Source organism: Stegostoma tigrinum, chromosome 19 (genome assembly GCF_030684315.1).
Source record: "Stegostoma tigrinum isolate sSteTig4 chromosome 19, sSteTig4.hap1, whole genome shotgun sequence".
NCBI classification, from domain to species: domain Eukaryota; kingdom Metazoa; phylum Chordata; class Chondrichthyes; order Orectolobiformes; family Stegostomatidae; genus Stegostoma; species Stegostoma tigrinum.
This window is the reverse complement of record NC_081372.1, coordinates 32,043,406-32,071,252: the sequence shown is the minus strand read 5'-3', so window position 1 is coordinate 32,071,252 and position 27,847 is coordinate 32,043,406. Positions and strand designations below refer to the sequence as shown.

Genomic DNA, 27,847 nt, shown 5'->3' with positions numbered 1-27,847 from the left:
CTGTATTCTGACCTATATTCTCATCCATTCCTCTATTTCCAATTTTAACTGAAGTCATAAAATAGACCGGCATTAAATAACACTCCTCAAGGCAACTTTGAATAGATTATGAAGCTGTAAGCATTACTGTCATTAAGATTTTGGAGTTAGTTCCAAGTCAAGATGTTTCCCCAACATCAATGGGAAATCCCAACAGCTTCCTCAATAGGAGGAACATAAAAACAGAGGATTGATAACCAGGAATTGGTCATTTGGCTCTGCAAACCTGCTCCTCTATTCAATAGGATCATAGCTGATATGGTTGTTTTCTCAGCTCCACTTCCCCATCTGCCTTCCATAACCATTGACTAGCTTCTTTATCAAATATTGATCTAACTCAACCTCGAATACATTTAAAGTCCCAGCCTCCACTACCCTCTGGGAAAAAAAACCCCACATGCCAGCACCCCTATGAGAGGAAAAACAAATTCTCATCTCCACTTTAAGGAGAGACTCATTGTTCTTAAACTATTTCCCAAGATTAAATTTCCACATTTAAAAAAAAATCCTCCTGGTATCTACCCTATTCTGTTACCTCAAGGTTTTGTATACTACACTCAGATTACTTCTCATTCTCCCAAGTTGGTAAAGATCTGAACTTTCTTTTCAAGGTAAAACCCTCATTGCAGAAGTAAATTGTGTGAACTTCCTCAAAACTGCTGTTACATGTAGTCTCATAAGTGCTCTGTCCAAATCCCATAAAACATTGACAAGAAACTCAACCACACCATCCATATACATACCGTGGCTACAGGCCAGGTCAGAGGCTAGGAATTCTGTGGCAAGTACCAAATTTTCTGTCTCCCCAAAGTCTATTCACAAGCAAAAGTCAGGAGTGTGATGGAATACTTCCCACTTGCCCTGATAAAGACAGCTCCAATATCACTCAAGCAGCTTGACATTATCTAGGACAAGGCAACCCACACAAACATTCAGTCTCTTCCCCTCTGATGCTCAGTAACAGCAGTGTGTAATATCTATGTGATGTACTGCAAAGTTTCATCAAGACTCCTTAGACACCATCTTCCAAACCCATAACAAATACCCTCTGGATGGGCAAGGCCAGCTGACATGTGGGAACACCACCATCTGCACTTTCTCCTTCAAGCCACCTCGCTATCCTGACTTGTAAATATATCACTGTTCCATCAGTGTCACTGGGTCAAAATCCTGGAATTTCCTCCCAAGTGGTATTTTGGTCTACCTTCGGCATTTGGATTGTAGCAGTTCAAGACAACAGCTCACCACCATCTTCTCAGGGCAACCAAGGACTGGCAATACTTTCTAGTCCAGTCAGTGATGACCATATGTAATGAGTGAATAAAAATTGTCAACATTCTAATTTGTTCTAACTGGCTGTGCGTGCAAACTAACTTTGTGATTAATTTACTGATTTCTGTTTGTGCAGGTTACAGAACGACAGCATATTAACTGACAGGTGGAGTTGCAAAATGGCACATACACAGCACCTGGGAGCCTTAAAGTTGAACCCTTAAAGGCAAGGACAAATACAAAATCTCCTTCCTTTCCAAAAAAGAAAGTTTGACATTTTACAATAACATGTGAGGCAACAATTCATATTTTCCAACTAAGTTATGGATGTTCAGATAAGATCCTCACCACTGTGTGGTGAGAGGTATACAAATGGAGATAATCCTCATTATCACCTTCATTATTACATAATCTCATCTCATTAATATGCACTCACCTATTTTACCAGAAAAACACTAGATGTTGAGTTTTCTAGACGTGAAAGTCAGAGTGGTTACCTATGAACTCCAAATTGTTGCTTACACCTTTAGATGACTATCTTAGACACCCAGTGTTTGCACCTCAAGGAATGGTCGTGATCCCTTGCGCTCTAAGCACCAAGTCTACTGCATTCTTAAAAAATATTTAATGTTTTGGCCTCAATCGCTATCCATGGCAGAGAATTCCATGGTCCACCAGGCTCTGGGTGAAAAAATTTTTCCTTAATTCTATTGTGAATAGCTTATCCTGTACACTAAGACAGTGACACGTGGTTCTGGATTTCTGGTCATCAGGATCATGCTTCCTGCATTTACCCTGTCTAGTCCTGTTATAATTTTATAAGTTTCTATGGGATTCTCCCTCATTCTTCTAAACTCCAATGAATATGGAGCTAACCGATCCAATATCTCTTTGTATGTTAGAGCTGCCATTCCAGGAATCAGTCTGGCAAACCTTTGTTGCACTCCCTTTACATCCAGAACATTGTTCCTCTGATAAAGAGACTGAAACTGCACTTAATATTCCAGGCTTGGTCTCTGTGAGGCCCTGTAAAATTGCAGCAAGACACGTCGACTCCTGTACTCAAATCCTCTTGCTATGAATGTTAACATATCACTTGCCTTCTTCACTGTCTGCTGTACCCGCATGCTTACTTTCAAATTAGTGTACATAGACACACAGCCTTTCCCAATCCATTATCATTCAGATTATATTCTGCATTCCTATTTTTGCTACCAAAGTGGATAATCTCACATTTATTGACATTACATTTGCCTTGCATTTGTCAACTCACTCAAATCATGCTGAAGCCAGAGATCCTGGAATATCACAGAAATGCTGAGTACTCCCAGCTACAGTAAGTGGGAGAATTGATCTAGCATTGGAAAAGACAGGTGCCATGGGGACATTCCAGGCAGTTAATGAGTTGAGTTTGGGATGATAGAATATGAAAATTTGCTAGTGTCATAGTAAGAAATCTTCCATGAAACTTAACAAAAATGGCACTTTGCCAAAGCTCGATAAAATTCTGTCTGCAAGCGTAGACTTGAAGTGTAATTGAAAGGCATTAGTTTGCTTTTGGTTTAACATAATCAGTTATTGATTTCAACTTAGAAAACTCGGAGAGTTGAAAGATTTTAGGACAGTTTTAGGAGGATACCTGACTTTAGTCATAAACATATAAAGTTTCTCTCCTGAAAAGAAGCCAACAGGACAGTTTAAGGAAAGCAATTACTTTGAGGTAAGAGTTTAGTTTGCAAACCTTTCATTCCAAGAGTGTTTGGTATTAATCTGTTTTTATTAAAAAACTGAAAAGATCTAAGCTTTCCAGCTAATGAATATACATATAAAAAAGCTTCACAATTCACTGGACAGGGGCAGCTAAGTTACATCAAAAGACTTAACATTGAAGGGCAATTTCTCTGGATTTGAAACATTGCAAACTGATAGTATTGGGTATTGATGAGACTTTGTTTTGCTTTTTTAAAAATCTTCATAATTGTGTTCTATATGTAAATAGCATGGTTGGATACTTTTATGGCTCTGTAATAAAATTTTGTTTCACTGTTAGAGAAAATCTGCAACCTTGTGTACCAGTATTTCAGTAAATTTCAGTAAAAATGATCATATTTTTAGGAAACGTGTAAATGATTGACCATGCGAGATTTCATTCCGGGATCTGGCCCATCCAGAAGTATAATGAGCTGTGTTCATAACAATACACAATCAACAGACCCCTCTCCATTTGAGATTTATGACCAACCAGCAATCCCCGTCCAAGAACCAAATCAAGCTCCCAAAAGCATCCCCAGAAGAGGTAGATACTCTGTCACCTTTCCCCGTTGCTGATTATTCCTCTTAGTTGCATCTACCCGATTACCAACAGATGCTTGTTAGTTGTAGGTGAGTATCCAATTCCAAACACTGAATATTTATCATAAATCAAATTAACTGATGAAGGTCTCTTCACATCTCCATAGCAGGACTTGATGATTGATATCATTGACTTTGGATAACATGTTAACTTCAGCTCTGCTGTCTGTTGTTTGCTCCACATTGAAACTTGGGCACTTTTTATGGGCAATGCCTTATGGCCATTTTAAACCAGTATTTTAATTCCTTTTTAAAGCTATTTTCATTAGTGTTTGTTACTCCCACTCTAACCGGAATCAACACTGTGTTCCTATCTGTCGATTTAGTTATTGCTGTGGTCTTCAGTGACTGACACCCGTATGCAGAACCCCACTGGAAACCCATGTGTTAGTAACGCCATACCTCTGGGGACAAGGGGGTAGTGAGGGGAACTGACTGTAATATTATACATACTTGGTGGAATTAAAACTCTATGCAGTGTAGGGGGAATCCTGAATTGTGATCTCCCTCTAGTTTCCTGACTGACTCATTTCCTATGAGTCATGTCAGTTAAAAAATCTGCTCTATAAATGTGTTGTATTTTGGTTCTGTTTCTGATTGTTAATGACAACAGAAGTGATGCACATAGTACATTATATTTGGAGATAATAAAATGTGAGGCTGGATGAACACAGCAGGCCCAGCAGCATCTCAGGAGCACAAAAGCTGACGTTTCGGGCCTGGACCCTTCATCAGAGAGGGGGATGGGGAGAGGGAACTGGAATAAATAGGGAGAGAGGGGGAGGCGGACCGAAGATGGAGAGTAAAGAAGATAGGTGGGGAGGTAGGGAGGGGATAGGTCAGTCCAGGGAAGACAGACAGGTCAAGGAGGTGGGATGAGGTTAGTAGGTAGATGGGGGTGCGGCTTGGGGTGGGAGGAAGGGATGGGTGAGAGGAAGAACCGGTTAGGGAGGCAGAGACAGGTTGGACTGGTTTTGGGATGCAGTGGGTGGGGGGGAAGAGCTGGGCTGGTTGTGTGGTGCAGTGGGGGGAGGGGCGAACTGGGCTGGTTTAGGGATTCAGTAGGGGAAGGGGAGATTTTGAAACTGGTGAAGTCCACATTGATACCATTAGGCTGCAGGGTTCCCAGGCGGAATATGAGTTGCTGTTCCTGCAACCTTCAGGTGGCATCATTGTGGCACTGCAGGAGGCCCATGATGGACATGTCATCTACAGAACGGGTGGGGGAGTGGAAATGGTTTGCGACTGGGAGGTGCAGTTGTTTGTTGCGAACTGAGCGGAGGTGTTCTGCAAAGCGGTCTCCAAGCCTCTGCTTGGTTTCCCCAATGTAGAGGAAGCCACACCGGGTACAGTGGATGCAGTATACCACATTGGCAGATGTGCAGGTGAACCTCTGCTTAATGTGGAATGTCATCTTGGGGCCTGGGATAGGGATGAGGGAGGAGCTGTGGGGGCCCCCCACACCTCCTCCCTCACCCCTATCCCAGGCCCCAAGATGACATTCCACATTAAGCAGAGGTTCACCTGCACATCTGCCAATGTGGTATACTGCATCCACTGTACCCGGTGTGGCTTCCTCTACATTGGGGAAACCAAGCAGAGGCTTGGAGACCGCTTTGCAGAACACCTCCGCTCAGTTCGCAACAAACAACTGCACCTCCCAGTCGCAAACCATTTCCACTCCCCCGCCCATTCTGTAGATGACATGTCCATCATGGGCCTCCTGCAGTGCCACAATGATGCCACCTGAAGGTTGCAGGAACAGCAACTCATATTCCGCCTGGGAACCCTGCAGCCTAATGGTATCAATGTGGACTTCACCAGTTTCAAAATCTCCCCTTCCCCTACTGAATCCCTAAACCAGCCCAGTTCGCCCCTCCCCCCACTGCACCACACAACCAGCCCAGCTCTTCCCCCGCACCCACTGCATCCCAAAACCAGTCCAACCTGTCTCTGCCTCCCTAACCGGTTCTTCCTCTCACCCATCCCTTCCTCCCACCCCAAGCCGCACCCCCATCTACCTACTAACCTCATCCCACCTCCTTGACCTGTCTGTCTTCCCTGGACTGACCTATCCCCTCCCTACCTCCCCACCTATCTTCTTTACTCTCCATCTTCGGTCCGCCTCCCCCTCTCTCCCTATTTATTCCAGTTCCCTCTCCCCATCCCCCTCTCTGATGAAGGGTCCAGGCCCGAAACGTCAGCTTTTGTGCTCCTGAGATGCTGCTGGGCCTGCTGTGTTCATCCAGCCTCACATTTTATTATCTTGGAATTTTCCAGCATCTGCAGTTCCCATTATCTCTGACATTATATTTGGAACTTGTTTCTGCATACTTCAGGGCAACTTGCAGAGAGCAATATAGTGAAGATAAACACTCCAGCAAATAAATGATGAAAGGGTGTATCAGAAAATTGACGTGGTGTTCAAGCACATGATCGGAGGTTCTGCACTTCTCTAGGTTCGGATATTTTAATGCAGTATGTCACTATCACTTACTGAGCTGTAGTCTGAAACATTAGGTAAAGAATCACATTTAAATAATGTGGAATTCTTGGCGACGTCCTTGAACTACAATCAGCACTCATTAGTAATAGTGGGACCTTATTACACACCAGCACTAATTAGCTCAATCAGGATACTGAGTGGTAACTAAAGGACACAAAGTCAGCAATGGCTACCCGCCTGTTGTGCTAAGTAATCATAATTGCTTTAGGAACATTGTAACAACTGGTGCTGTTGGACAATCTGTGTGGTGAAGCACATTGAAAAAAAATTGCTACTGCTGTGTTGTTTATGGAGTAATGACAGAAGGCAAAGGATATTTCTCAGTTTTGATAGGCTCACAGGGGATATTTCGCCTGTACTGTTGACCTGGTAACCTTTAAAACAATTTCTTTTGTTCTACTGAGATTATTTATACTGTGTAATGCTATATAGAAGCCTAATTGCATGCATTATCCATTGCTGGAAATTTTATGAAACAAATGTCTCTAATAGAAACTGGACTTCATTTTTACAGCAGCGATACTGGCCACATGCATTGATACTTAGTGTACAACATTGATTGCAATCCTAAAATACTCTGTAATTAGCAGCAACCATCAGATTTTTAAATTGTATTAAGATTGCTGAAATAAAGCAATCAAGTGTTGTTGTATTAGAGATCCAAACAAATGTTGCTTGTAAGAATGTTTTATAAAACTTGTACAGTCGTTTTGTCATGATAATATGAAATATTGAGTGCTGAATTCTGAATTCCATTGTCTTGGAACTTTCATACATTATAATAGTTTTAAAAGGGATTCTCATTATTTCTAGTAGAAATAACTACATTTTAATTAGAGAAAGGTACATATATTTGCTAAGTAGAAAGATCAGAACACTAAAACCTCCCATCCTTTGTCAGCCTTCTGCAGGGACTGCTCCCTCTAGGACACCCTAGTCCACTCATCTTTCACTCCCAACACCTCCCAAACCTCACCTCTCTCCTCACAACACTTTCCACTATAACCACCTGTCTGTTCACTTCTTCCCTCCTCAGTATCCAGGAGACCAAACACACATTTCAGGTGAAGCACCAATTTATCTGCACTTCACACGGTTGAGTCGACTGCATCTGCTGCTCAAAATATGATCTCATTCCCACGGGGGAAACAAAGTGTAAACGCTTGCATTCTGTTTGCAAAAAAGAGCCTGAATACTTATCATACCGGCCACTTCAAATGTTTCCTGGCCACCATCTCTGTCTCAGGTTTTCCGCAGTTCTCCAGCGAAGCTTAGCGCAAACTGGAACAACAGCATCTCATTTTCCACCTGGGGTCTCAGTAGCTTTCAATATCAAGTTGAATAACTTTAGGGCTTGAGCCCTCCAATGTCCTTACCCCAACTCCCAAAACCAGGACTTGTTATCACATAGCCTGCCATTACATAGCACCCATTGTTATAACAGCCCCCATTGACAGTTTTTCACCCTTCTAGCCAGATCATTGTTAACTCCTTTATATGTTTAACTGTTCTTCTCTCTCTTTGGGTTTTATGCTCACTTATCCTTTACTCCTTATCCCCTCCCCTGACCCGATCTTCTGCATATAAATCAACAGCTTCCTAGCTACCATCAGTTCAGAGGAAGGGTCACTTGACCTGAAACATTAGCTCTGGTTTCTCTCTAAAGATGCCACCAGACCTATCAAGCTTTTCAACAAATTTCTATTTTTGTTTCTAGTTTATAACATCCAGAGTTCTTTCTGATTTATTTTTTATTAAGAATAATTACAATATTTGATACTTCTGATAGTCTAATATCCATCAAATAAAAATAATTTTTATTGTGTCCAACTGAGGAGGTTAAAATGAGAGGAACAAATTTGCTGCTCTTCATCTGGTTGTAACATTATTATTGTAAACACTGATGTTTTATATCCATACCCACTTGAAACAGGTGTGCAAGTAAAAATCACTTCCAGAGCTTAAACATGTCACTCCTGTATGTTGTATCTTTAGTCGACATTCTGAGCAAGCGAAAGGAACATCGAACGGAAGCTAGTAGGATGCTTCTTTAAATATGCAGAACAGAACATAATTAATCATTTGGACTTGAATGCCATTTTAATCTATTTATGCTGACACTTTTGTAGTTTCAAATTAATGGATAGTACACCAGGATGACCTAGTCATTTTGGTAATTATGTCAGAGTGATTATATTGGATTCTAATGCTTCTTCTGATATTGACCATTACCACCAGGTATACGGAACACCAGCGACTGCAATTGCTCCTCTAACTCACAAACCATCCTATTCTGGAACTATTAATCAGATGAGGAGGGGTGAAACAACTCCCTTCTTTTTAGTCTCCATGGCTGGCCACAACAAATACTTACATTTTTGGCAGTGTGTAGCTGAACCTCTCTCCAATTAAAATGTAGTTTATTAATTTCTCTTGTAGAAGTAAGGAACCAATTACGAAGTTTACTTGAGTTAAAAGAAAAATGTTAGCTGCTAGTGCTGAGAAAAAAAAACAACGTAATGTCAAGCATACATGGACAACTATACAAGGATAGTGTCCAGCTCAAAAGGAAGATGAGAGGTGTATGTGGTTCAGAATTTCCTAAGTTATTGTTTCCTAGGTTAATAGTTGCTGGTGACATCTTTCATTTCTCAAGTTGTGAAAATTCTTGTAGACCAAAGATGAGCAGACCAGGTGGATTGGCCAAGCTAAATTGCCCATTGTGTTCAGGGATGTGCAGATTAGGTGAGTTATGGGGGATGGGTCTGGGTGGGATGCTCCGTGGGTTGGTGTTGGGCCAAAGGGCCTGTTTCCACACTGTAGGGATTCTATGATTCTATGCGAAAGTCAATGTGAACATTATTGCACCAGACTGGGTTGCTTGGTTTCACAGCCTTTTGACAAAATGTCAATTTATTTCAGTTTTGTTTGTATATTCTATGTTGGTTTCATGATGCATGACTAAGCTGTGTGGGCAGATGATTGCTGTGGCCATTTTGTGTCAGTACTTTTATCCATTTTTAAAATTGTTTAGTCCATTAAATTTCCAGATTTTAAAATCTATTAATGAGATTCAAAAATAAATCGGTCATATTTTATCACTACATTTCCATCCTGCACGATTGGGTCAAAATTCAGGAACTCCCTTCCTAACAGCACCATGGGTCTGCCTCCATCATTAGGACTGCACCAGTTGAAAATTATTTCTCAAGGGAAATGAGGAATTGGCAATAAACACCCGGTCTTGCCAGTAATGCTCACATCCTTTAAATGAGTGAAAGGAAAGGACCATATGGGACCTACCTGGCATGATGCAGCATTGCTGTGTTTATCCGTTATGTACCACATCCAATCCAGAGCACAAACGTAAGGCCAAGAAATCTAGAAATTCGGTCATGCTCTAAAATGGAGGTGGCTCTCTGGCTGCTATACTGAATGTTTGGATGCTCCAACCACAATCACATTTGTAAGCCTTAGAGTCCAAACTGTACTGCTTTCGTTTAGTGAAAAGCATTAGTGGTCAATTAATGTGCCAGGAAATGAAATTAATTTAAAGTTATCTCTTTTTACTGCTGCGTACTCTTGTCAAAAAATATTGAAGTTCCAAAGAGACAGTAAGCACTGCCGATGCTGGAATCAGAAATAACACTGTGTGTTAGTTGGAGGAACACAGCAGGCCAGGCAGCATTAGAGGAACAGGAAAGCTGGCGTTTCAAGTTGGGACCTTACTTCAGAAATCTGGGATGGGGAAGGGAGCTCTGAAATAAATAGGATGTGTGAGGCTGGAGAAGGTAGGCAGGATGGGATAGATGAGTGTAGGTAGGCAGTGGTGGGGATTGGTCAGTGAGGTGGGAGGAGCTGATAGGCGGGAGAGGAGATGGACAGGTTATGTCAGGTCAAGGAGGCGGGGATGAGAGAGACGGTTGGTCATGGAATGAGGCCAGGGTGGGGAGATTTTAAAACTGGTAAAATCACATTTAGGCCATTGGGCTGTAGGCTCCCAATGGAATATGAGGTGCTGCTCCTCCAGTTTCCAGGTGGCATCATTGTGACGCTAGAGAAGGCCCAGAATGACATATTGCCCAGGGAGTTGGAGGGGTAATTGAAGTGGTTAGCGACTGGAAGATGTTGTCGTTTGTCATGACCAAAGCGCAGGTGCTCAACAAAACGGCCTTTGAGCCGTCACTTGGTCTCACCGATGTAGAGGAGGTGACATTGGGAGCAGCAGATGCAATAGACCACATTAGCGGATGTGCAGGTGAACATCTGACTGATGTGGAAGGTGTTTCTGGATGGAGGTGAGTGGGGAGGTGTCCGTAGCACTTCCTGTGTTTGCAGGAAAAGGTGCTAAGCTGGTGGGGTTAGTGGGGAGTGGTGAGTAGGCGAGGGAGTTGCGCAGAGAACGGTCCCTTCAGAAGGCAGATAGGGGATGGGAAGGAAATTTATTTTTGTACTAATTTAAAGGGAAAAGAGAGATGCCCCTCATCTTTTGCCGTAACATAATTCTTTTTAGCTAATCCATTCATAATTTTACCTTTAACTCTCGTGTAACATGAGAATGGAACACATGGATGGGCCAAAGGTCAAAATGAAGGGATTCTTTACTCCACTAGCATCAGTGCATGAGAAACATGAAGGGAAATTGAGGTTAAAGACATTTTCCATAATTACATGGAACGAAGCCTGTGGGATACATTGTATTGCGAATCCTTGGTCTGATTGCACCTTTATTTCAAGAGCTTTCCTTCACCCAAAGACACATTTTTTCCCCCAGGAAATCCATTTGACTGCTCTCGTTGTCTTCCATCACTGTCACAACGTTCCCCCACCGCATCCCAAAACCAGCCCAGTTCGTCCCCTCCCCCCACTGCACCACACAGCCAGCCCAGTTCTTCCCCTCCACCCACTGCATCCCAAAACCAGTCCAACCTGTCTCTGCCTCCCTAACCTGTTCTTCCTCTCACCCATCCCTTCTCCCACCCCAAGCCGCACCTCCATTTCCTCCCTACTAACCTCATCCCATCTCCTTGACCTGTCCGTCTTCCCTGGACTGACCTCTCCACCTATCTTCTTTTCTCTCCATCTTTGGTCCGCCTCCCCCTCTCTCCCTATTTATTCCAGAACCCTCACCCCATCTCCCTCTCTGAGAAGGGTCTAGGCCCGAAACGTCAGTTTTTGTGCTCCTGAGATGCTGCTTGGCCTGCTGTGTTCATCCAGCTCCACACTTTATTATCTTGGATTCTCCTTGAGACTGTTTGATCTCTGCTGCTCAGGCCTTCCCTCACCATTGCCACCTGCTGCTGAAGATTCCAGTACACACTTCCCTGCTTAGAACTTGTTGTTCCGGCAACTACATGCAGTGGTCATTTGCTAACAATGGGATGATTAGGCTGGTCAGTTGCACCGTGATGGCTCGAATTTTTGAGACCACATTAGTGGTAGCATTCTCTTCTTGCATCATTGTTCTGGATAAATAGTAAGAGTTCGGAGATATCCACCATTTGCTTGAGAACACCTTTTTAGCCTCTTATCTATACTGGCAGATTCCAAGGCATCCAAACTCTGTGGTGTATTATCCATATTTGGGTCTATGTCGGCCAGATATCTAGGAGTCGTATGATCAAGGGACATGTTGGTCCAGTTGCTGCTTCTTGACAAGTCCCTCTATACTATCTTCTGAGGCAGAAGGATATCTGCCCATACTGGTCACAACACACAGGTCACTCCATTGTCAACCATCTCCACATCACTCAAGATACCACCCATCAATACTTCAGAGTCAGCTATACCTCTCAGTGAGCTGTTTGCTTACATGTTATCCAGCAGATTACTGACCTCAAATGACTGCCCTATTTGAAGCAACTTCTGAGGCTTGCATCCGACTATGGATTCATCAACATAGGTATTGCCCCCCTGTGACCAGCCACTTAAAACTCTGGGGTTCAATGTCCTATGCATCCTATAATTTATTCCAACCTATGTTATTATGCTCTTTGGAACATCAGACCTGTTGGGCTTGTGATCTTAGAGATATCTCTTAATACATTTGATTCCAGATTACAGATATTCTCAAATTCCTTATTTCTACTGGATTATCAATCGGGTCACAACCCAGGCTATGTAAAGTATGGTCCTGAACTGATGGGGACAGCTTGGCATAAGACTGTGCCTCCTCCTGAAAGAGCCTTGTCTCTGCCTAGCTCATGGTGGGAGACTCGACCAGTTCAACATCTGCTGAGAAGTGAAAGCTATTCCATTAGATGGAGTCTCTGTGCCTGGTGGTCATGATTGTTGAGGGAAATCTTGTTTGAATTATTCAGCCCTATCACAATTCCAAAACCTCTTTGGAGCATTCCTAGTGTGGAATCATCAGGGAAGCTTACAGCAGAGATGGAACAGCATGGCCTGGATCTGCCAATGCTGTGCAGCAATCTGTTTGTCCTACTTTTTCAGGCTGAAGTTTACATCCCTGTGCAAGCAAGCAATCACCTCCCTGAAGTGACCTTCTTTCCTGATCTTCAGAGCCCAATCTTCAGAGATCCAGATGATGTTATCCTGTGCTTCCAATCATGAAAATTAGGGTTTGTCACATTAACTTCCTTAACTCTATCTTGATGTTAACATCCTTCCTTGCTTCTGCTAGGTAGTCCTTCATCTGTCTGTCTCTGGTCAGTTTGAAGAAGGGATTCTAGAGAATTATGTGATTGAACTATTGCATCATTTCAGGGATACAGAAACAAGGTCCTTTCAGCTTTCTTATCCCATTAAACTTGTACAGTCATGATTACAGGCTAATGTTGTCCCAAAAAACCCATCCTAAGGATCTTCTACAGACTTCTTTGAACATCTGTGCCTCTTCCCAATATTTTCTGATAGGTTTTTCCACACAAATGTCCCTTCACAGACTGTTCTCTCTGCCCCTGGATGTCATAACCAACGGTGTTTCTTCAATCTAACTTTCAACACCAGCTCATTGGGTCTTTCTGGTCTTCCCCAAAATCTGACTAACTTCCTATTCATTAGCAAGTAGAATATCTGACCAGGAGTATTGTTTCCTTCTTCTGTAGCACCAAGAGAATGCACATGAGGAGTCTCTACCTCGGATTAGCCTAAAGATTCAAATGCCTTTGCTAGTATCTTCCAATGATCTCAGATGTTCAGCATCCTTTAAGGGTGCTGCCATGTTAAACTCCTACATCATTTCAGCCACGCACCTTTCAATCCCATTTACCAAGACTTGATACCCGTGAAATGAGATTTGAACACATGAATGGCCCAATGATCATGAAGCAGGGATTCTTTATTCTACTGACATTAGGTTATTATAAACGTGAAGGTCATTTAAAGTTAAACAAATAAGTATTTATGGTATTTGCATGGAATGAAGCCTGCATTGTGCACCAGCTTCAGCAATCCTTGATTTTTTTTTGCTTTTTCTTACCTTGAGCTTTCCTTCCTCCAAAGGCAGAGAGGGTCCATTTGATGGATCCAACTGGTGTCCATCACTGTTGCCATTTATTTCTGGAGGCACTGGCACAATTGCTCAAGTCATCCTGCTCTTTGCCCTTCCTACACATTGCCACCTCGTCCTGGAGATTATGTTACAATAGGTGAGACAAATGTACATAACGATTAAACAGTATTCAGCACAGTGAGGCAAAATGGTTTCCAAGCCTGTATGTATTTATATTTCCCTGAGCTGGAACAGCAGTGATGTGCAGGTTTCTGAGTGATGTGTTTCTTAATTAGATTCCTAGTCGCAATATCAAAATTGTGAGAAATTGCTAAAGAAATGGAAGTTAATTGGGAGATTAGGTTTCAGCCAATGATCAGAACAGCACAGATAACAGTTTAGTTTCTGTACATCAGAGAGAGAACAGACAGAGTGGCTCTTGATCAAGCAACGTGTGATAAACTGAGAGCTTTGAATCACAAAACATATGGGCCATTGAGAAGAATTGGACTTATGTTACAAAGTGATCAGAAGAAGGAGACTTTGGAAAGCTTCACTTTCAGAACTGTCAAGAAAAAAATCCAAGTTTCGCAATTCTAAAATATTAATTAATAATTTTAGTAAAACATAAATCACTATCATGGAAATAATAGAAATTGATTTTATATGAAACAAATAATTTATTTCTGCAGTCTGAAGGCTTTTAAAACATAAACTTGGTCATCATTAATATGACCTCCTAGGTTCACCTTTTCTTCACTGCACCGTGGAAGGTTGATTTTTTCATACATCAAAATAATTTGTTTCATATAGCAATGTATGATGAACACAGTATCTCTTGACAGTATATATATTAACTGGAGTACCAAAAAACTGTCATCTTTCACACACGCCATGTTCTTCAACAGTAACATTTCTCAAATATTATAACTATGACTCCCCTACCTCTGCCTTCATTCTGTCATCGAACAACATTGTCATTATCATTGTAGAACTAAATGTCCGCCACCACATGATGTGCAAACTCAGTCACTGAAAGCACTGAGATAGCAAGTTATAGAGTTAGATGAAGTTCCCACCATCATTGAAAGCACTGCTGTTCTGAGAAGTGTCAAGTAAGGTGAGTAGCTGCTCGTGCACCTTATAATATGTTCTTGATCTCTCTGTTGGTCTTCTGTCTCCTGCTGTTCTCCTTTTTGTTGATCCTGCTCTCTGCTTGTTGCCCATAAGTTTACCCATAGTAGACAATTATTGGCGCTGAGTCATTTGCTCTTTGCGTTTTAGTATGGGTTCTACTATTATTCCTAGAAACTCAGACTAAACCTCAAAGTTTCTTTAAATAATATTTATTGACAATTTATGTATAATGGTAAGGCAGCAAGCCTCCACTCTTTGAGGTGCCCTTGTTCCGGTCTTTTATGCTCTCTATGACACAGCTTTGGAAGTTAGTTCCATAACAACACATCTTTTCAGCCCATCTGCATATTCATTAAACTCTTTCTTTGTATGTTGCCCAAAGTCAAATGAGTCAGCCATGACAACACCTATCCTGATCTCAAGTCTCAATATCTTATAAATGTATGCAATAGTTTCTCAACAAGGGTACTCAAAAAATCCTTTCCAAATGAATATCGAGGAAGCTGCTGTGAACGCTTGAGAATCCATGCATGTCATATTTAAATTAAATCCCATTTCAAAGACTTGTTCAAAACCCCTCATTTCTATGTCAGGAACCAGTAATCTACCTCTTTCTTATACATGCACATTGCTGAACATTTGAGTTAAATCTGGAAGTATTCATGTAGGAGCTGGTTTCCAGATACGTGGGCTTTTCCACCAACTTTTGCAACCCCCGAATCCAAGCCCACACACTTCTGCTGTCAAAATTTTTGCTTTATTTATATAAATTCTCTGAAGTGTATCAAAAATAATAAACATAAAATAGATATTTAAATATTTTGAATAAAGCACAGCATTAACATAATACATGTTACAAATATGTGCTTCTGTGTAAATGCATACGTCATTGTAGAATGAAATAAGAACATGATAATGTTAGTTAAATGGAAGACTTGAATTTATAATGCACCATTCATGACCTCAGGATATCAAAAGGCAATGAAATATTTTAGATGATCAGTCATTTTCAAAAGTAAGAAACACTGCAACCAATTTGTGCATAAGGTACCATAGAGAGTAATAATCTTGGAAACATTAAAAGCCCAAATATTCTATCCATAACATTAATATGCAGACATGCTATCAAACTTATCATAAGAAATGTGATTTCTGAGTATTCCTCATAATCTTGCACTGGGGCATTTAAATCTTGTGATTTCTATTCTCAATACACATATTTGCTTGCGAATGAGCTAAAGCTTTTTCCAAAATTTACACCGTCAGTGGATAGCTGTCTCCAGGTTGTGTCGGACAATGATCTAAAGGTAGCTTCCGTATCAGGAAGAAGATTAAACTGAACTTAAAAACAACCTCCACGTGACATTGACACCCTGCCCAGTCTCGATTAAGGCAACATTAGAGAGATATGACTGCTGATGGATTAACCTGGCAGTCACCACACTCAGGTAAGGAGAGAGGTTGACAAGGGAAGTCTTTCATGGTAACTTCAACCAGTATGGAATTGAACCCATGCTGTTGGTATCACACTATATTACAAACCAGCCATCCAGCCAACTTAGCTACCGACTCCTAGCAGGACATTACACTATCTTTCACTGCACAATAGGGACAATTCACACAAAATGATTAGCCTGTCAGAAGTTTTACAATTTTACACCTATACTGCGGTCAAAGATTGGTCACCTACAAAAGACAATCAAAACTGACCAGCTTACCAGTGGCCAAGTCAGCATGACATTTAAACACTTCGATGCTTCAAACAAGGTTTATTCATTTTCTCTAAATCATTTATATTGAGCAGTGGGGATTAATAAGTGGTTTGTAAGGTTTATAGTTTGTACATTTTAGATCATGTATTAAGGTGCAAATGCTGAATAATTTATTGGACTGAGAATTAGCACTGCAGGAGAGACTAATACGAAACAAGTAAGCATATTTGTTAAGGATATTTTCCAAATCCATCGGCTTTTGTTTTTCCCCATGCAACAGATTTGTCAGCAAAGTTAGACCTTATCTGATAAAAGCAATTATAACAATATGAATATGGAATTGACTGAGTTACAGGAAATGAAGTGGAGAATTGCTAGTCAATTTTCAGATTGGAGGCAGGTTTATATTAGGGTTCCCCACAGGTTAGTGTTAGGTCCCCTGTTGTCCCTGATATATGTTATTATAATTCCAGCTGATATTATTACTGGTTAATTCAGATCCAAGACTTAAATCTGGCTTGATAGATCATATTTTGTCTTTTGGTATTTAATGAGGTGATCTTTCACTGGAATGAAAGCAGGTAAAACTAAAGATTTTGTTTTAACAACAAAATAGAACGAAGATAAAAAATCAAGCTATTTACGCTAACAAAATTGTAAAGATTTTGAAACACATCGTAAAATTTAATCCTTTTTATCCCAACAGCAATTTTTAAAAATAAAACTCAAACACCAGAGAGAACACTTCCTCTACCACATCTAGGCTTAATGTAGCTATTTCTTTCCATTTGCAGTGCTGAGTGTTTGATGGCCTCTTCTTTGAGTGTTCACAAACTAAGTTTAGACTTTCTGAGCTTCAAATAACCCTTTCAGAGTTCTAAGCAAACATTTCTGTTCTGTAACTTCCAAACTAAAACACTTACACTAAGGTAACCTCTTTAGTAACAGGTCAAAACTATCTCTTTTATTCAGGTGATATTATATTTTTAATTCACTCACAGCATGGTGGCATCCCTGGCCAGGCAGCATTTATTGTCCATTCCTAATTGCCCAGAGGGCATTTAAGAGTCAACCACATTGCTATGGGTTTGGAGTCACATGTAGGCCTCACCAAGTAAGGATATCAGTTTCTTTCCCTGCAGGGAATATTAGTGAACCAGATGCATTTTTCCAACAATTGACAATGGTCGTCATTAGATTGTTAATTCTCAATATTTTCTTGAATTCCACCATCCACTATGGCGGGATCCAAACCCAGGTCCCTAGAACATTATCTGGATCTCTGTATTAACAGTCCAGTGATAATACCACTATGCCATCGCCTTCCCTTAATTTCACACAACTAACTTTCTTTGGAACTTCTTCAAAGTAACCCTAACTGCAGGCAAAACACTTTCAGACATATGGATGTTACCCTAAGCAAAACAAAAAATCAACTCTTGATCATTCAAACCGAAAGCAAACTAATGATCATCAACATTTACTTTGGCCACTTGTAAAACTCACCCAATATAAAAACAAATATATTACCAAACCAGGAAATCTCTCAATCACGCCTTACTTTTTAAAAAGCAGCTCTGGAAATATTGACAGGTTAATCATTAGACCCCTACATGCATGCAGACTAACCCATATGATATCTGCTCCAAATTTAATCTTTAAAATAAATAATACTAGCACATATCTGAAAACAGACTTTACTTTAAACCACCATTCAAAGAAGAATGGAAGTGTATCTTTAATCGGCATTTTCACGACCTGTTAAAAATGATCTTAAAACCATTTTCTATGTCACATTAACAGTCGTGACATATGGACATTAAACGTACAATGAGTTATATAACAAACAGATTTTACCTAAATCATGGGCACCCTAGCACTCAGTTTCCTTTGTATATGCTCTCAATAGAGCACCTATTATAACATTTCTTTTTCAGGAACATGAACAATTTTAAGATTATAGTTGGAAAATTAATCTCCATCATAATCATCATTAAGTTCTTCTCCCAAACTTTTTCCAGGAAAATGAAAGGATTATGATCCATATAAATAGCAATTTCTTCCACATTGTTCATGATGTATATTTCAAAATGATACAGAGCCAACACAAGACTAGATGTCTTTTTTTCCAACAGTTGAATATTTTTGCTAGCAGGTGATTAGTTTCTTTGAAAAATAACTGACAAGCTATTCAATCCCAGTTTGTTAATCATGAAGTTAAATGGCCCTGCACTCCAATGTCACTGGCACCAGCAGCAAGTTTGAATGGCTTCTTACTACTTGGGCTGAATAACACTGGCTTTCAAGTTTCAAAAGGCATTCTGACAAATTGCATCCATTCAATATTTCTGACTTTCTTCAACGAATTTGAAGCAACAACAGCGCTGATGTTAGGGACAAACATGCAGTAAAATCAACTCATTCTTACTTTACACAAGATCTCACATTTTGCGTCAGGCACCAGAATTCAAATTCACTTTAATTTCAGTTTTATTTTGGCCTTGTTCCCATATTGCAGCCCAAACAAGCCATTTTTGCTTGAACCAATTCAATCTTGGCCTGGATTATAACCAAACTGGTTTGTTGTAGCCAATCAAGCATTTCAGGTCAAATGGTAGAAATATTCTGGCCATATTTGGCTAAAAGCAACCAAATTATTGATATAAACAACACAGTGATGCATGCCTTTAATTACTTTATTGGCTAACTGTTATAACATTGCTGGTGCATTTTTCATTCCTGTGGCATGACTTTGCATTATTAGTGCATAACCAATGTTACAAAGTTGCTATTTCTTTGGGTCTATCAGTAAATAAGACATGCAAAAATTCTTTTAGCATGTCGAATTTTGTGTCAAATTGCATGTGTCCAATTTGTTCAGTGCAATCCTCCAATCTCAAAGCCACCATTGTTAAAACCTTGACTTTGTGACCCACCTGATTTCAGCAACATCACAATAGGTAAACTCCAGCTTCTGTAATTTGGTTCACTGATGTCATTGTTCATCATGAATTGAATTTCTTCCCTCACATGAGGTATTTTTTCTGGATTGAGTCTGTAAGGGTGTTTTCTTATATATAGGTTATGCATCCCCCATCTTATTATCACAAATAATAAAAACATTTATTTCCTGGCCTCTTCCCACAAATTCATTTATGATTCTGAACAGCCTTTGTAAATTACTTCAAATTTTTTTCTGGATGATAAGACAGGCTGCTTTCTAACGTTTAGCCTACTCTACATTATCCAATCTGGTTGCTAGAAGGTAAACTTTGAAGTTTCAATTTCTGATTCATTCTTCATTTTTTCCAGATATTTCACTCCCTACTTCTATCACTACCTTAAGTACACTTTTTGCCAAACTACCATGACTGCCATGATATCTTTTTTAAAATATTAAAACAACATACTGACTCTTTTTCTCCTCTCTGGAATACTCACTACAATTTTAGATCGTTAACTTTCTTTTTGATTTGATTAAGCTCAGTTAACCCTGATTTTAATGGAGGCCTAGAGACAGGTAACAATATTGACATCTTGTCTTAGTCAATCAAGGTTCAAACTTTAGACTTGACATCTGTTCTAGATTTCATTGTTTGTTGAACCTCATTCAAATGTAGTTAATCATTTGCTCTGGTCAGTTTCTCTGTGAAACTAGTACCAGAAGATGGAAATGTTACCAGTGAGCCTCAGTTTATCAAATTTTCTTTAATCGCTTTAAGTAGTCCTTTCACCTCATCTTTATTTGTTAGTTAGAGTCATAGATTCATCTAGTATGAAAACACACCCTTTGGTCCGACTCGTCTGCACTGACCAGTCATCTCAATTTGACCTAGTCCCATTTGTCAAGATTTGATCCATATCCCCCAAAACCCTTCCTATTTATATATCTCACCAGATGACTTTTAAATGTTGTAATTGCACCTACCTCCATCACTTCCTCTGGTAGCTTGTTCCATATACATACTACCCTCCGCATGAAACTGTTACTCCGCAGGTGGTTTTTAAATATTTCTCCTCGCACCTTAAACCTATGCCCTCTATTTTTGGACTCCCCCCTTGGCTATTCATCCTATCCGTGTCCCTCGTGACTTTGTAAACTTCTTTAAGGCCACTCCTCAGTCTCCGATGCACCATGGAAAATAAAAACAAGCTATTCAGTTTCGTCATTTAGCTCAAACCCTCAAGTCTGGCAACATTCTTGTAAATCTTTTCGGCATCCACTTTCAAGGAACTGTGGACCTCCATGCCGAGGTCTTTTTATTCTGCAACATTCCCCAGGGTCCCATCATTAACAATATAAGTCTTACCCTGGTTTGTCTTAACAAAATACAACACTGCATTTTTATCTAATTTAAACTCCATCTGCCACTTCTTGGCCCATTGGCCCATCCGATCAATCAACCATTGTGCTCTGAGATAATCTTCTTCACTGTTCACTACACCATCTATTTTGGTGTCATCTGCAAACTTAATAACTACATCAATATTTATATCCAAATCATATATATAAATGATGAACAGCAGTATACAGGATAAATCATGCAGTCTTATTAGCAGCACCTGATTGGCAAATAGTAACAATTCATTCTAGTCATTTGAACATCATTGGTAAATCAACTCTAATTATTGTATTCAAAGTTTAATTCCAGCTTTCCAATGCATCTTGAATGCGGGTGATAAGTTGGAGATGTAAACTAGTTTATTCCCAAAATTAGCTATTATTTCTTTAAATATTGTGACATAACATTTGACCCTTGATATGAATGTACTTTTTGGGTAATCCGTAGCATTGAACAAACTTGCCTGTTATCAATTTTGCAGGGTTTTCTTTTGCTAAAGACATTATTCACTGATTTCTAATGCTGTTTTTATGTATGTGTCCTACACAATATTTTATGACCCGACTATTCTGGTCTTTAAAGGTTGATATTGGATTTAAAGGCACAGGTTTAAATAGAGGGTTGGAGTTCTTTTAAGATTCTTTTAATTTGACATGTGCAGCTATTACCCTAAATGTGTACATTTTTGTAGATTTTTTTCCAAGGGGTAAATAGGTAGATTAGTTCTGCACAGAAGACTACACGAAGTTATCTTTTCTTTTCTGACAATTCTGCATTGCATTTTCAAGGTTTTTGCCTGCTCAAATGAGTCACATGCAATTTCGTATTAGTCATGTTGTTAAAGGGAAGCAAGTTACTACAGGTGTAAAAATAATGGGGACTGATATACTTCTACCAGTAACAAAAAAATCAGACTTTCAGATGCATGTGCATTTTTGGCTGACTTGTGTTAAAGACATCAGCTCTAGAAATTCTAGAGTAAATAACCTCAAAAGATATCTGGAAACTTACAAGCATGTAAGCTGAGCTCTGGCCTCGAAAATGCCGCAGTCAATAACAGGCTTTGTTAGCTCAGTATCACAGACTTTACGCACAAAGTGACAACTGCTAAACTTTTTGCCAAGTCATCACAGAACATGGACTGCCAACTGCATTTTCAGGTCATTTCACAAAACTCATAAAGCTGATGTTTCCTGATTCAAACATTACAAAAAAACTTTCCTGCAGAAAAACAAAAACTATATTTCAATAATAAAAGCTCTTGCCAACTGTTATTTGAATCAGTTGGACCTCATACCAGACCTGCCCTTTTGCTCAAATGATGGGTGAGAGTGATGATAGTTTCAGAGATATGGAGGCTTGCATTATCCATATGTACTTTCAACGCACAGACTATGAAAACTGACCTCTTGATTGCTGAAAACCTATTTAGTGTAATAGATTCTGTTTCTGCTAACCAACACTTTTTCTTGAGAAAGTGTCATTTGTTCCTCTTCTGACTGTCTTTTTAATCTTGTAAACAGTTTTCTGATAATGTCAATACAATTGTTGTAAATAACATAAATGATTATAAAAATATTACTTGTTACAAATTAACCAATTCTATACTAGGATTTAAAAATCATGTGACAATCCATTTTGATTTTTTTCTTGAAAAAGGAAGCATCTTCCGATTTATAAACAAAATCTCTTGATTTTTAAGGGGTTGTCTCTTGATTTATGAGACGTGGGATTGGCATTATTGTTGTCACACATCTTCTGAACCAATATTTCAGACTGACTTCTGTGTTTGATCTTTCAATACACAAGTCCTTGTCTTTCCAGTCATTAATTCAGAGGGACCTTGGCCACATAACTTCAAAAATACTTTGTTGGATAAAAAGTTCAGTTTGGATTGTCCCTTGATTATAAAATGTGCTATATAAATTCAGATTTTATTGTTTCTGGTTCAGTGATATTATTTCAATGAATTTGCAAGCCAAACTGAAATAAAATCTAGCCCTTGACACGAGGGCAAACTCTTTGAAATGGTCTGTTAACGGACATGTGGGATTTGTCAACAATAACAGATAGGGTGGCATTGTATGTGTTCTATGAAATCCTGCAGATTATTTCGCAGTAAAACTGTCAATATTGTGCTTTTTATTTTTCATTAAATATTAAAATACAAGAATAATTTAAAAAAAGTTTAGTAGTGTTTTGTTATGTGTTTCCAGTTCTACACAGCCACTTATCTTTACAAATTTTCATAACATCTTGTTGTGCATTTCTCATTTGAGATTCTATCCTGAACTCTAATGACACTTTAGTAAGAAATACCTTTTCTAAAAACATCACTATCCATCAAGTTTTCTTCCTAAAAGGAAAACAATTGCAAGAAGAGATCAATTTTCATCAAGGAAATAAAAACGAGAGTTCCAAAACTTTGTGTACAACTGTAGATTGTGATATCTGTTGTGTTGTGTTCTTTGGGCTATTCAATCTTGACTTTATACTGAAACATGATATCATTTTCTGGCTGCATTAGTCCAAATCCATATCTGCTTGTGTTAAAGGCTGGGACTTCTGCCTTTGGATCAGTAAGTTGAAAATCAAAACAATTTAGCATTAAAGAAACGAACCTGTAAAACAAAATATACAAATAATTTCAATTACTTTCAATAACAGTTGTTAAGTGAGTGATACAGATGCTGTGTACATAGTTTAAGGTATTGTTGTAATATGGAAGGCTGGATTTTTGTGAAGAAGATGGGTAGCAAGAGCTGAGAGAATTCCTGATTCTGGAATTGCATCGCCTTTAATGAAGGCCTGTCCTCTATCATTTCATTTTATGAAATGGGATGAGGAGGAGTCAGGTCCAGTGCTTCTGGAGGCAGATCTGAATTGGTGACAGACATGGGTGGATGGCAAGCCAGGAAGGCTAGAAAAGTCTATCTCCTTCTACTTTTTATTCTTCATAGGATGTAGGCTTCACCAGCAAAGCCAGTATTTATTGTTCATCTCTAACTGTCCCTGAGAAAGTGCTAGTGAGCGGTCTTCTTGAGCTGTTGCAACCCATCCAGTGCAGTTACAGCCAAGTTGCAGTTGGGAAGGTATTCCAGGATTTTGATCCAATGAAGGAATGAGATATTGTTCCATATCAGGACATTGTCTGGCTTGGAGGAGAACTTACACGTGAAGGTATTCTCATATATCTTCCGCCTTTGACCTGCTGCTGTTCATTTTGTACTCAACACACACTGCTGCCATGGTGTCATTAGTGGTGGGAGTGAAGGTTTGGGGTGGTGGGTTGGGTTCTGATCAAGCAAGTTATCTTGTCCTCAGTGGCATCAAGCTTCCTGCAATTTGCTCAAGCACACTCATCCAGGCAAATGGAGAGTATTCTATCATACCGCTGAGATGTTTCTTGTAGATGGTGGAAAAGATTTAGGGAAGCAGGAGATGTATTACCACCTCTAGGAAATTTTCAGTTGCTAATCTCTTGTAGCCATAGTATTTATACTGCTGGTCCAGTTCAGTTTCTGGTCAATGCCAACCTCTGGGCATTAACACTGCCGGCAAAACCATTGAATGTCAAAGGGACTTTGTTTTATTATCTCTTGATAGAGGTGGTCATTGTATGGCATGAATATTTCATGTCAGCTATTAACCCAAGTCTTAATGTTGTCCAGACCTTACTGCATATAGACTCAGAATGTTTTGGAATCTAATGAATTGCAAATGGTTATTGAATTTAGTGCAACAATCTGAACATCCCAACTTCTAACTTTATAGATCATTGATGAAGCTGGTTAGGACCCAACTCTGACCAATGCTTCAGCAATGCCCTGGGACTGAGATAATTGGCTTTTATAACCATGGGGCATTGATTTATTTGATTAGAATCTTCATTATTTTGTAATAGTGTCCTTCCTTGTCTGTTTATTTATTCAAGGTTAAGAGGTATGAAGTGAATTCAAATATTTTTGACATTAATGATGAGTGGCTGTGATTGATCAATGGCATTATCAAAAGGTAAGGGAGGAAATACTTTACAAAAGGAATTTGAGTGTTCTTATTTTGATTTTTCACTCAATACCTGGGTTCCCCAATGGGTCATGAATTCTCTGAGGTACTGCTAGCCGCATCTTCTGACAGAACAGACACAGCTCCATCAAAACACAGGTGGAGTATATTTTGAATTGCCGAGCTCTGTAATGGACCTGGCAAAGGTGGAACACTACAAACAGGCCAACCACTCACACCTTTAAGCTGTGCTAGTTAATGCTGCCCAAAAGTGAAACAGTTGTGAGAATGCCAGAATTCTTAGTCAGCATGATTTATGTTTCATCTTGGTGGATAGAAAACCTGGATATTGAATAAACAACAGGAAATGACCACTTCAAGATAAACAGGATGGATGACAGAAGTTTTTAACAATCATCAGAATACTTCGGGGAGAAATTTTGCAGAATTTTCATTTACTGCCACATATTCAGAAGTCCAGCAGAAATCCTGGAAAATGCCTGAACAGCTACCTTTAATTATTTGTGCTGTTCCTCCAGGAGTTACATTGAAATCCCTCTGTGGAAATTCCAAGCATTTGCCTGCAGCACAGAACACACCAGTCCGAAAAAGACAAACTTACCTGAGATGCGACAGGCAACAATGCAATTCAAATTGACATATAAGAAAAGTCATTTGCATGCATTGCTCTGTCTGTGTGATGAAGGTGATGAAACCAATATGACACTAGGGCATTTCAGGTGGCTATGGAGTTTTCTGAGAGATTTTGTGATGTATTCCTATGTCCAAGTCAAGTGACCTAGGTTTAAATTCCACGTCTAAACTTGATGGCCATGGAAGATGCATTCATAACTCAGCCAAACAGCTGGCTTATCAGCCTGCAAATCCTCCAAAACACATCATTGGCTGTTGATAAGAGCAGGAGAGATTCCCAATCAACCATGTAATGGAAAGAAATGTGGTAGTTCTACCATAAATTTCCATAGCTGCAACCTACCGCATGAATGTAAACATGCATGTTACCACAGTAATTAGATTCCCTGAGTGAAGTGTAACACAATAACCACAAGAGGGTTTCTGCAATATGGACATGCATTCAGCAGGTGACTGTTGGATTTTTCAGGACAATTTAAGGAGTATTCAAGTTTGGCGAAATAACAAGACAGCAGCAATGTATGACATTCCAGTTTGATGGCTTTGCTGACTTTCTTGTCGCTCATGATACATTAGTTTTTTTGTGAGCTTAAGTAGTTTCAACCTGATAAGACAAATTGTATGGAAATACTTGTGTTTACAGGATTGTATACAAGTAATGTATACTACATACAATGAATCTAAAATACACTTACACTTTTAGGCTATTTGTTGCTAAAGATTGTCCAATACAAACATTGGTTCCTGCACCCCAAGGCATGCTGTAGTGCTTTAGCTGCTTTCCACCCTTGAAGAAAACTGTTTTTCTTGTTCCATCTGGGTTCAAAAATCGATCATATTTAAATTTCTGTAAGGTCAATGAAAAAGCATCGTAATTAAAACCATATAGCGAGACTAATTGTAACTGACAGGAACACAATTCCTGTTCCTGTCTTCTATTTATTGCTAGATTTTGGAGTAATATCTGATGATTGTAAAGCATTCAAAATAAACATTAATCTCAAAAAGTGACAAAGGGAAGACTCTTTCTGGACCATTTTACAACCAGGGTACTTTCTAGATATTATGCAGTTAATATAGGGGATAGAAAAAAAGATTTGGGGGGGTTCAGATGCACACATCTTCATTATTTCATGAACAAGTGCTAAAAATACTCAAGAAAGCTAATGGAATGTTGGCATTTATATCTAAACCTGGATATTGAATAAACAACTGGAAATAACCAGTAAATGAAAATTCTGCAAAATTTCTCCCCAAAGACTGTATTACAAGGATGAAGAAGTTATACTGTAGTTATACAAAACTCTGGTTAGACACGACCCTGGTACATCCAGGTGTACCGTGAGCTGATCTGGGCACCTCCCCTGAGGAACGATTTATTAGCCACGGAAGGAGCACGACATGTTTTTACAAGAATGTTACCTGGACCTCAAAGAAAAGTTATGAGGATAGAATACACAAATTAGCCCTGCTTTCTCCAGATTTTAGAACATTAAGGCATGATGTGATAGAAGTCTTCAAGGCATTAACAGGAAAAGACACGGTAGATAATTATAAACTATTTCCACTGCTTGGAGATTCTAGAACTAGGGGGTATTATTTGAGAATTAGGGCCAGACTATTCAGGAGAGATGTTAGGAAGTACTCCTATACAGAAAGAGTGGTAGAAGTTTGGAACTCTCTTCCACAAACTGCAGTGGATACTGGATCAGTTATTAATTTTAAATCTGAGATACTTAATTTTTTTAAGCAAAGGTATTAGGGAATAAGGGCCAAAAGTAGGTAAATGGAGTAAGGCCACAGATCAGCCATGATCTCATTGAACAGTGGAACAGGCTCAAGGAGCTGAATGGCCTACTCCTGATCCTGTGTTTCTTGGTTCCTATGTTCACTGGTGCTAAAATGCACTGGTGAACATCAGAAGGACATTTTGGAAAACAAATGCTGAACAAATTCTCTTTGCCCCCTATGATAATATTACAGAGTTTGTTGACAAAAGAAATGCTGTGAATGTGACATATTTAAAATTTTGTAATTCTAATGGCTTGACAGTATTACATTGTCCAGAATTTAGGGGGAAGGTATAGAATAGAAAACAAGCCTCTGAAAATTGGCAACACCAGGGAAACGTCAGATGTATAGCAATAAGTGCCATATATGTTGCTTCTGAGAACATTAAAGTATGCAGAAATAACGTAAAAGCAAAGTCTCCAAATCCTATTCATCCACAGGCTGGTCTCTCAGTAGAGAGAGATGACTGGTGGTGGTTTAACTGGAAGGTAATCACATCTCAAGTCAAGAGGAGAGGTTGAGCAGGAGAGTTCTGCATTGTAACCTCAGATGGTGTGGGAATCTAATCTGTTGGCAGCCTCCA

General features: G+C 39.5%; 1 protein-coding gene across 2 annotated transcripts in view; it reads right to left on the bottom strand.

Annotated features, from left to right (window-relative positions):
- Nucleotides 1–15,631: 15,631 nt before the first annotated feature.
- The window catches only part of ptgis (prostaglandin I2 (prostacyclin) synthase), an 84,010-nt gene continuing 71,794 nt past the window's right edge, over nucleotides 15,632–27,847 (bottom strand). For both annotated transcript variants that reach the window (XM_048549677.2, XM_048549678.2), the window contains 2 exons: nucleotides 26,169–26,320; nucleotides 15,632–23,435 (listed from right to left, as the gene is read on the bottom strand). In XM_048549677.2, the coding sequence (XP_048405634.1) occupies nucleotides 23,288–23,435; nucleotides 26,169–26,320 (300 nt within the window). In that variant the 3' untranslated portion in view covers nucleotides 15,632–23,287. The remainder of the gene's footprint in view (nucleotides 23,436–26,168; nucleotides 26,321–27,847) is intronic.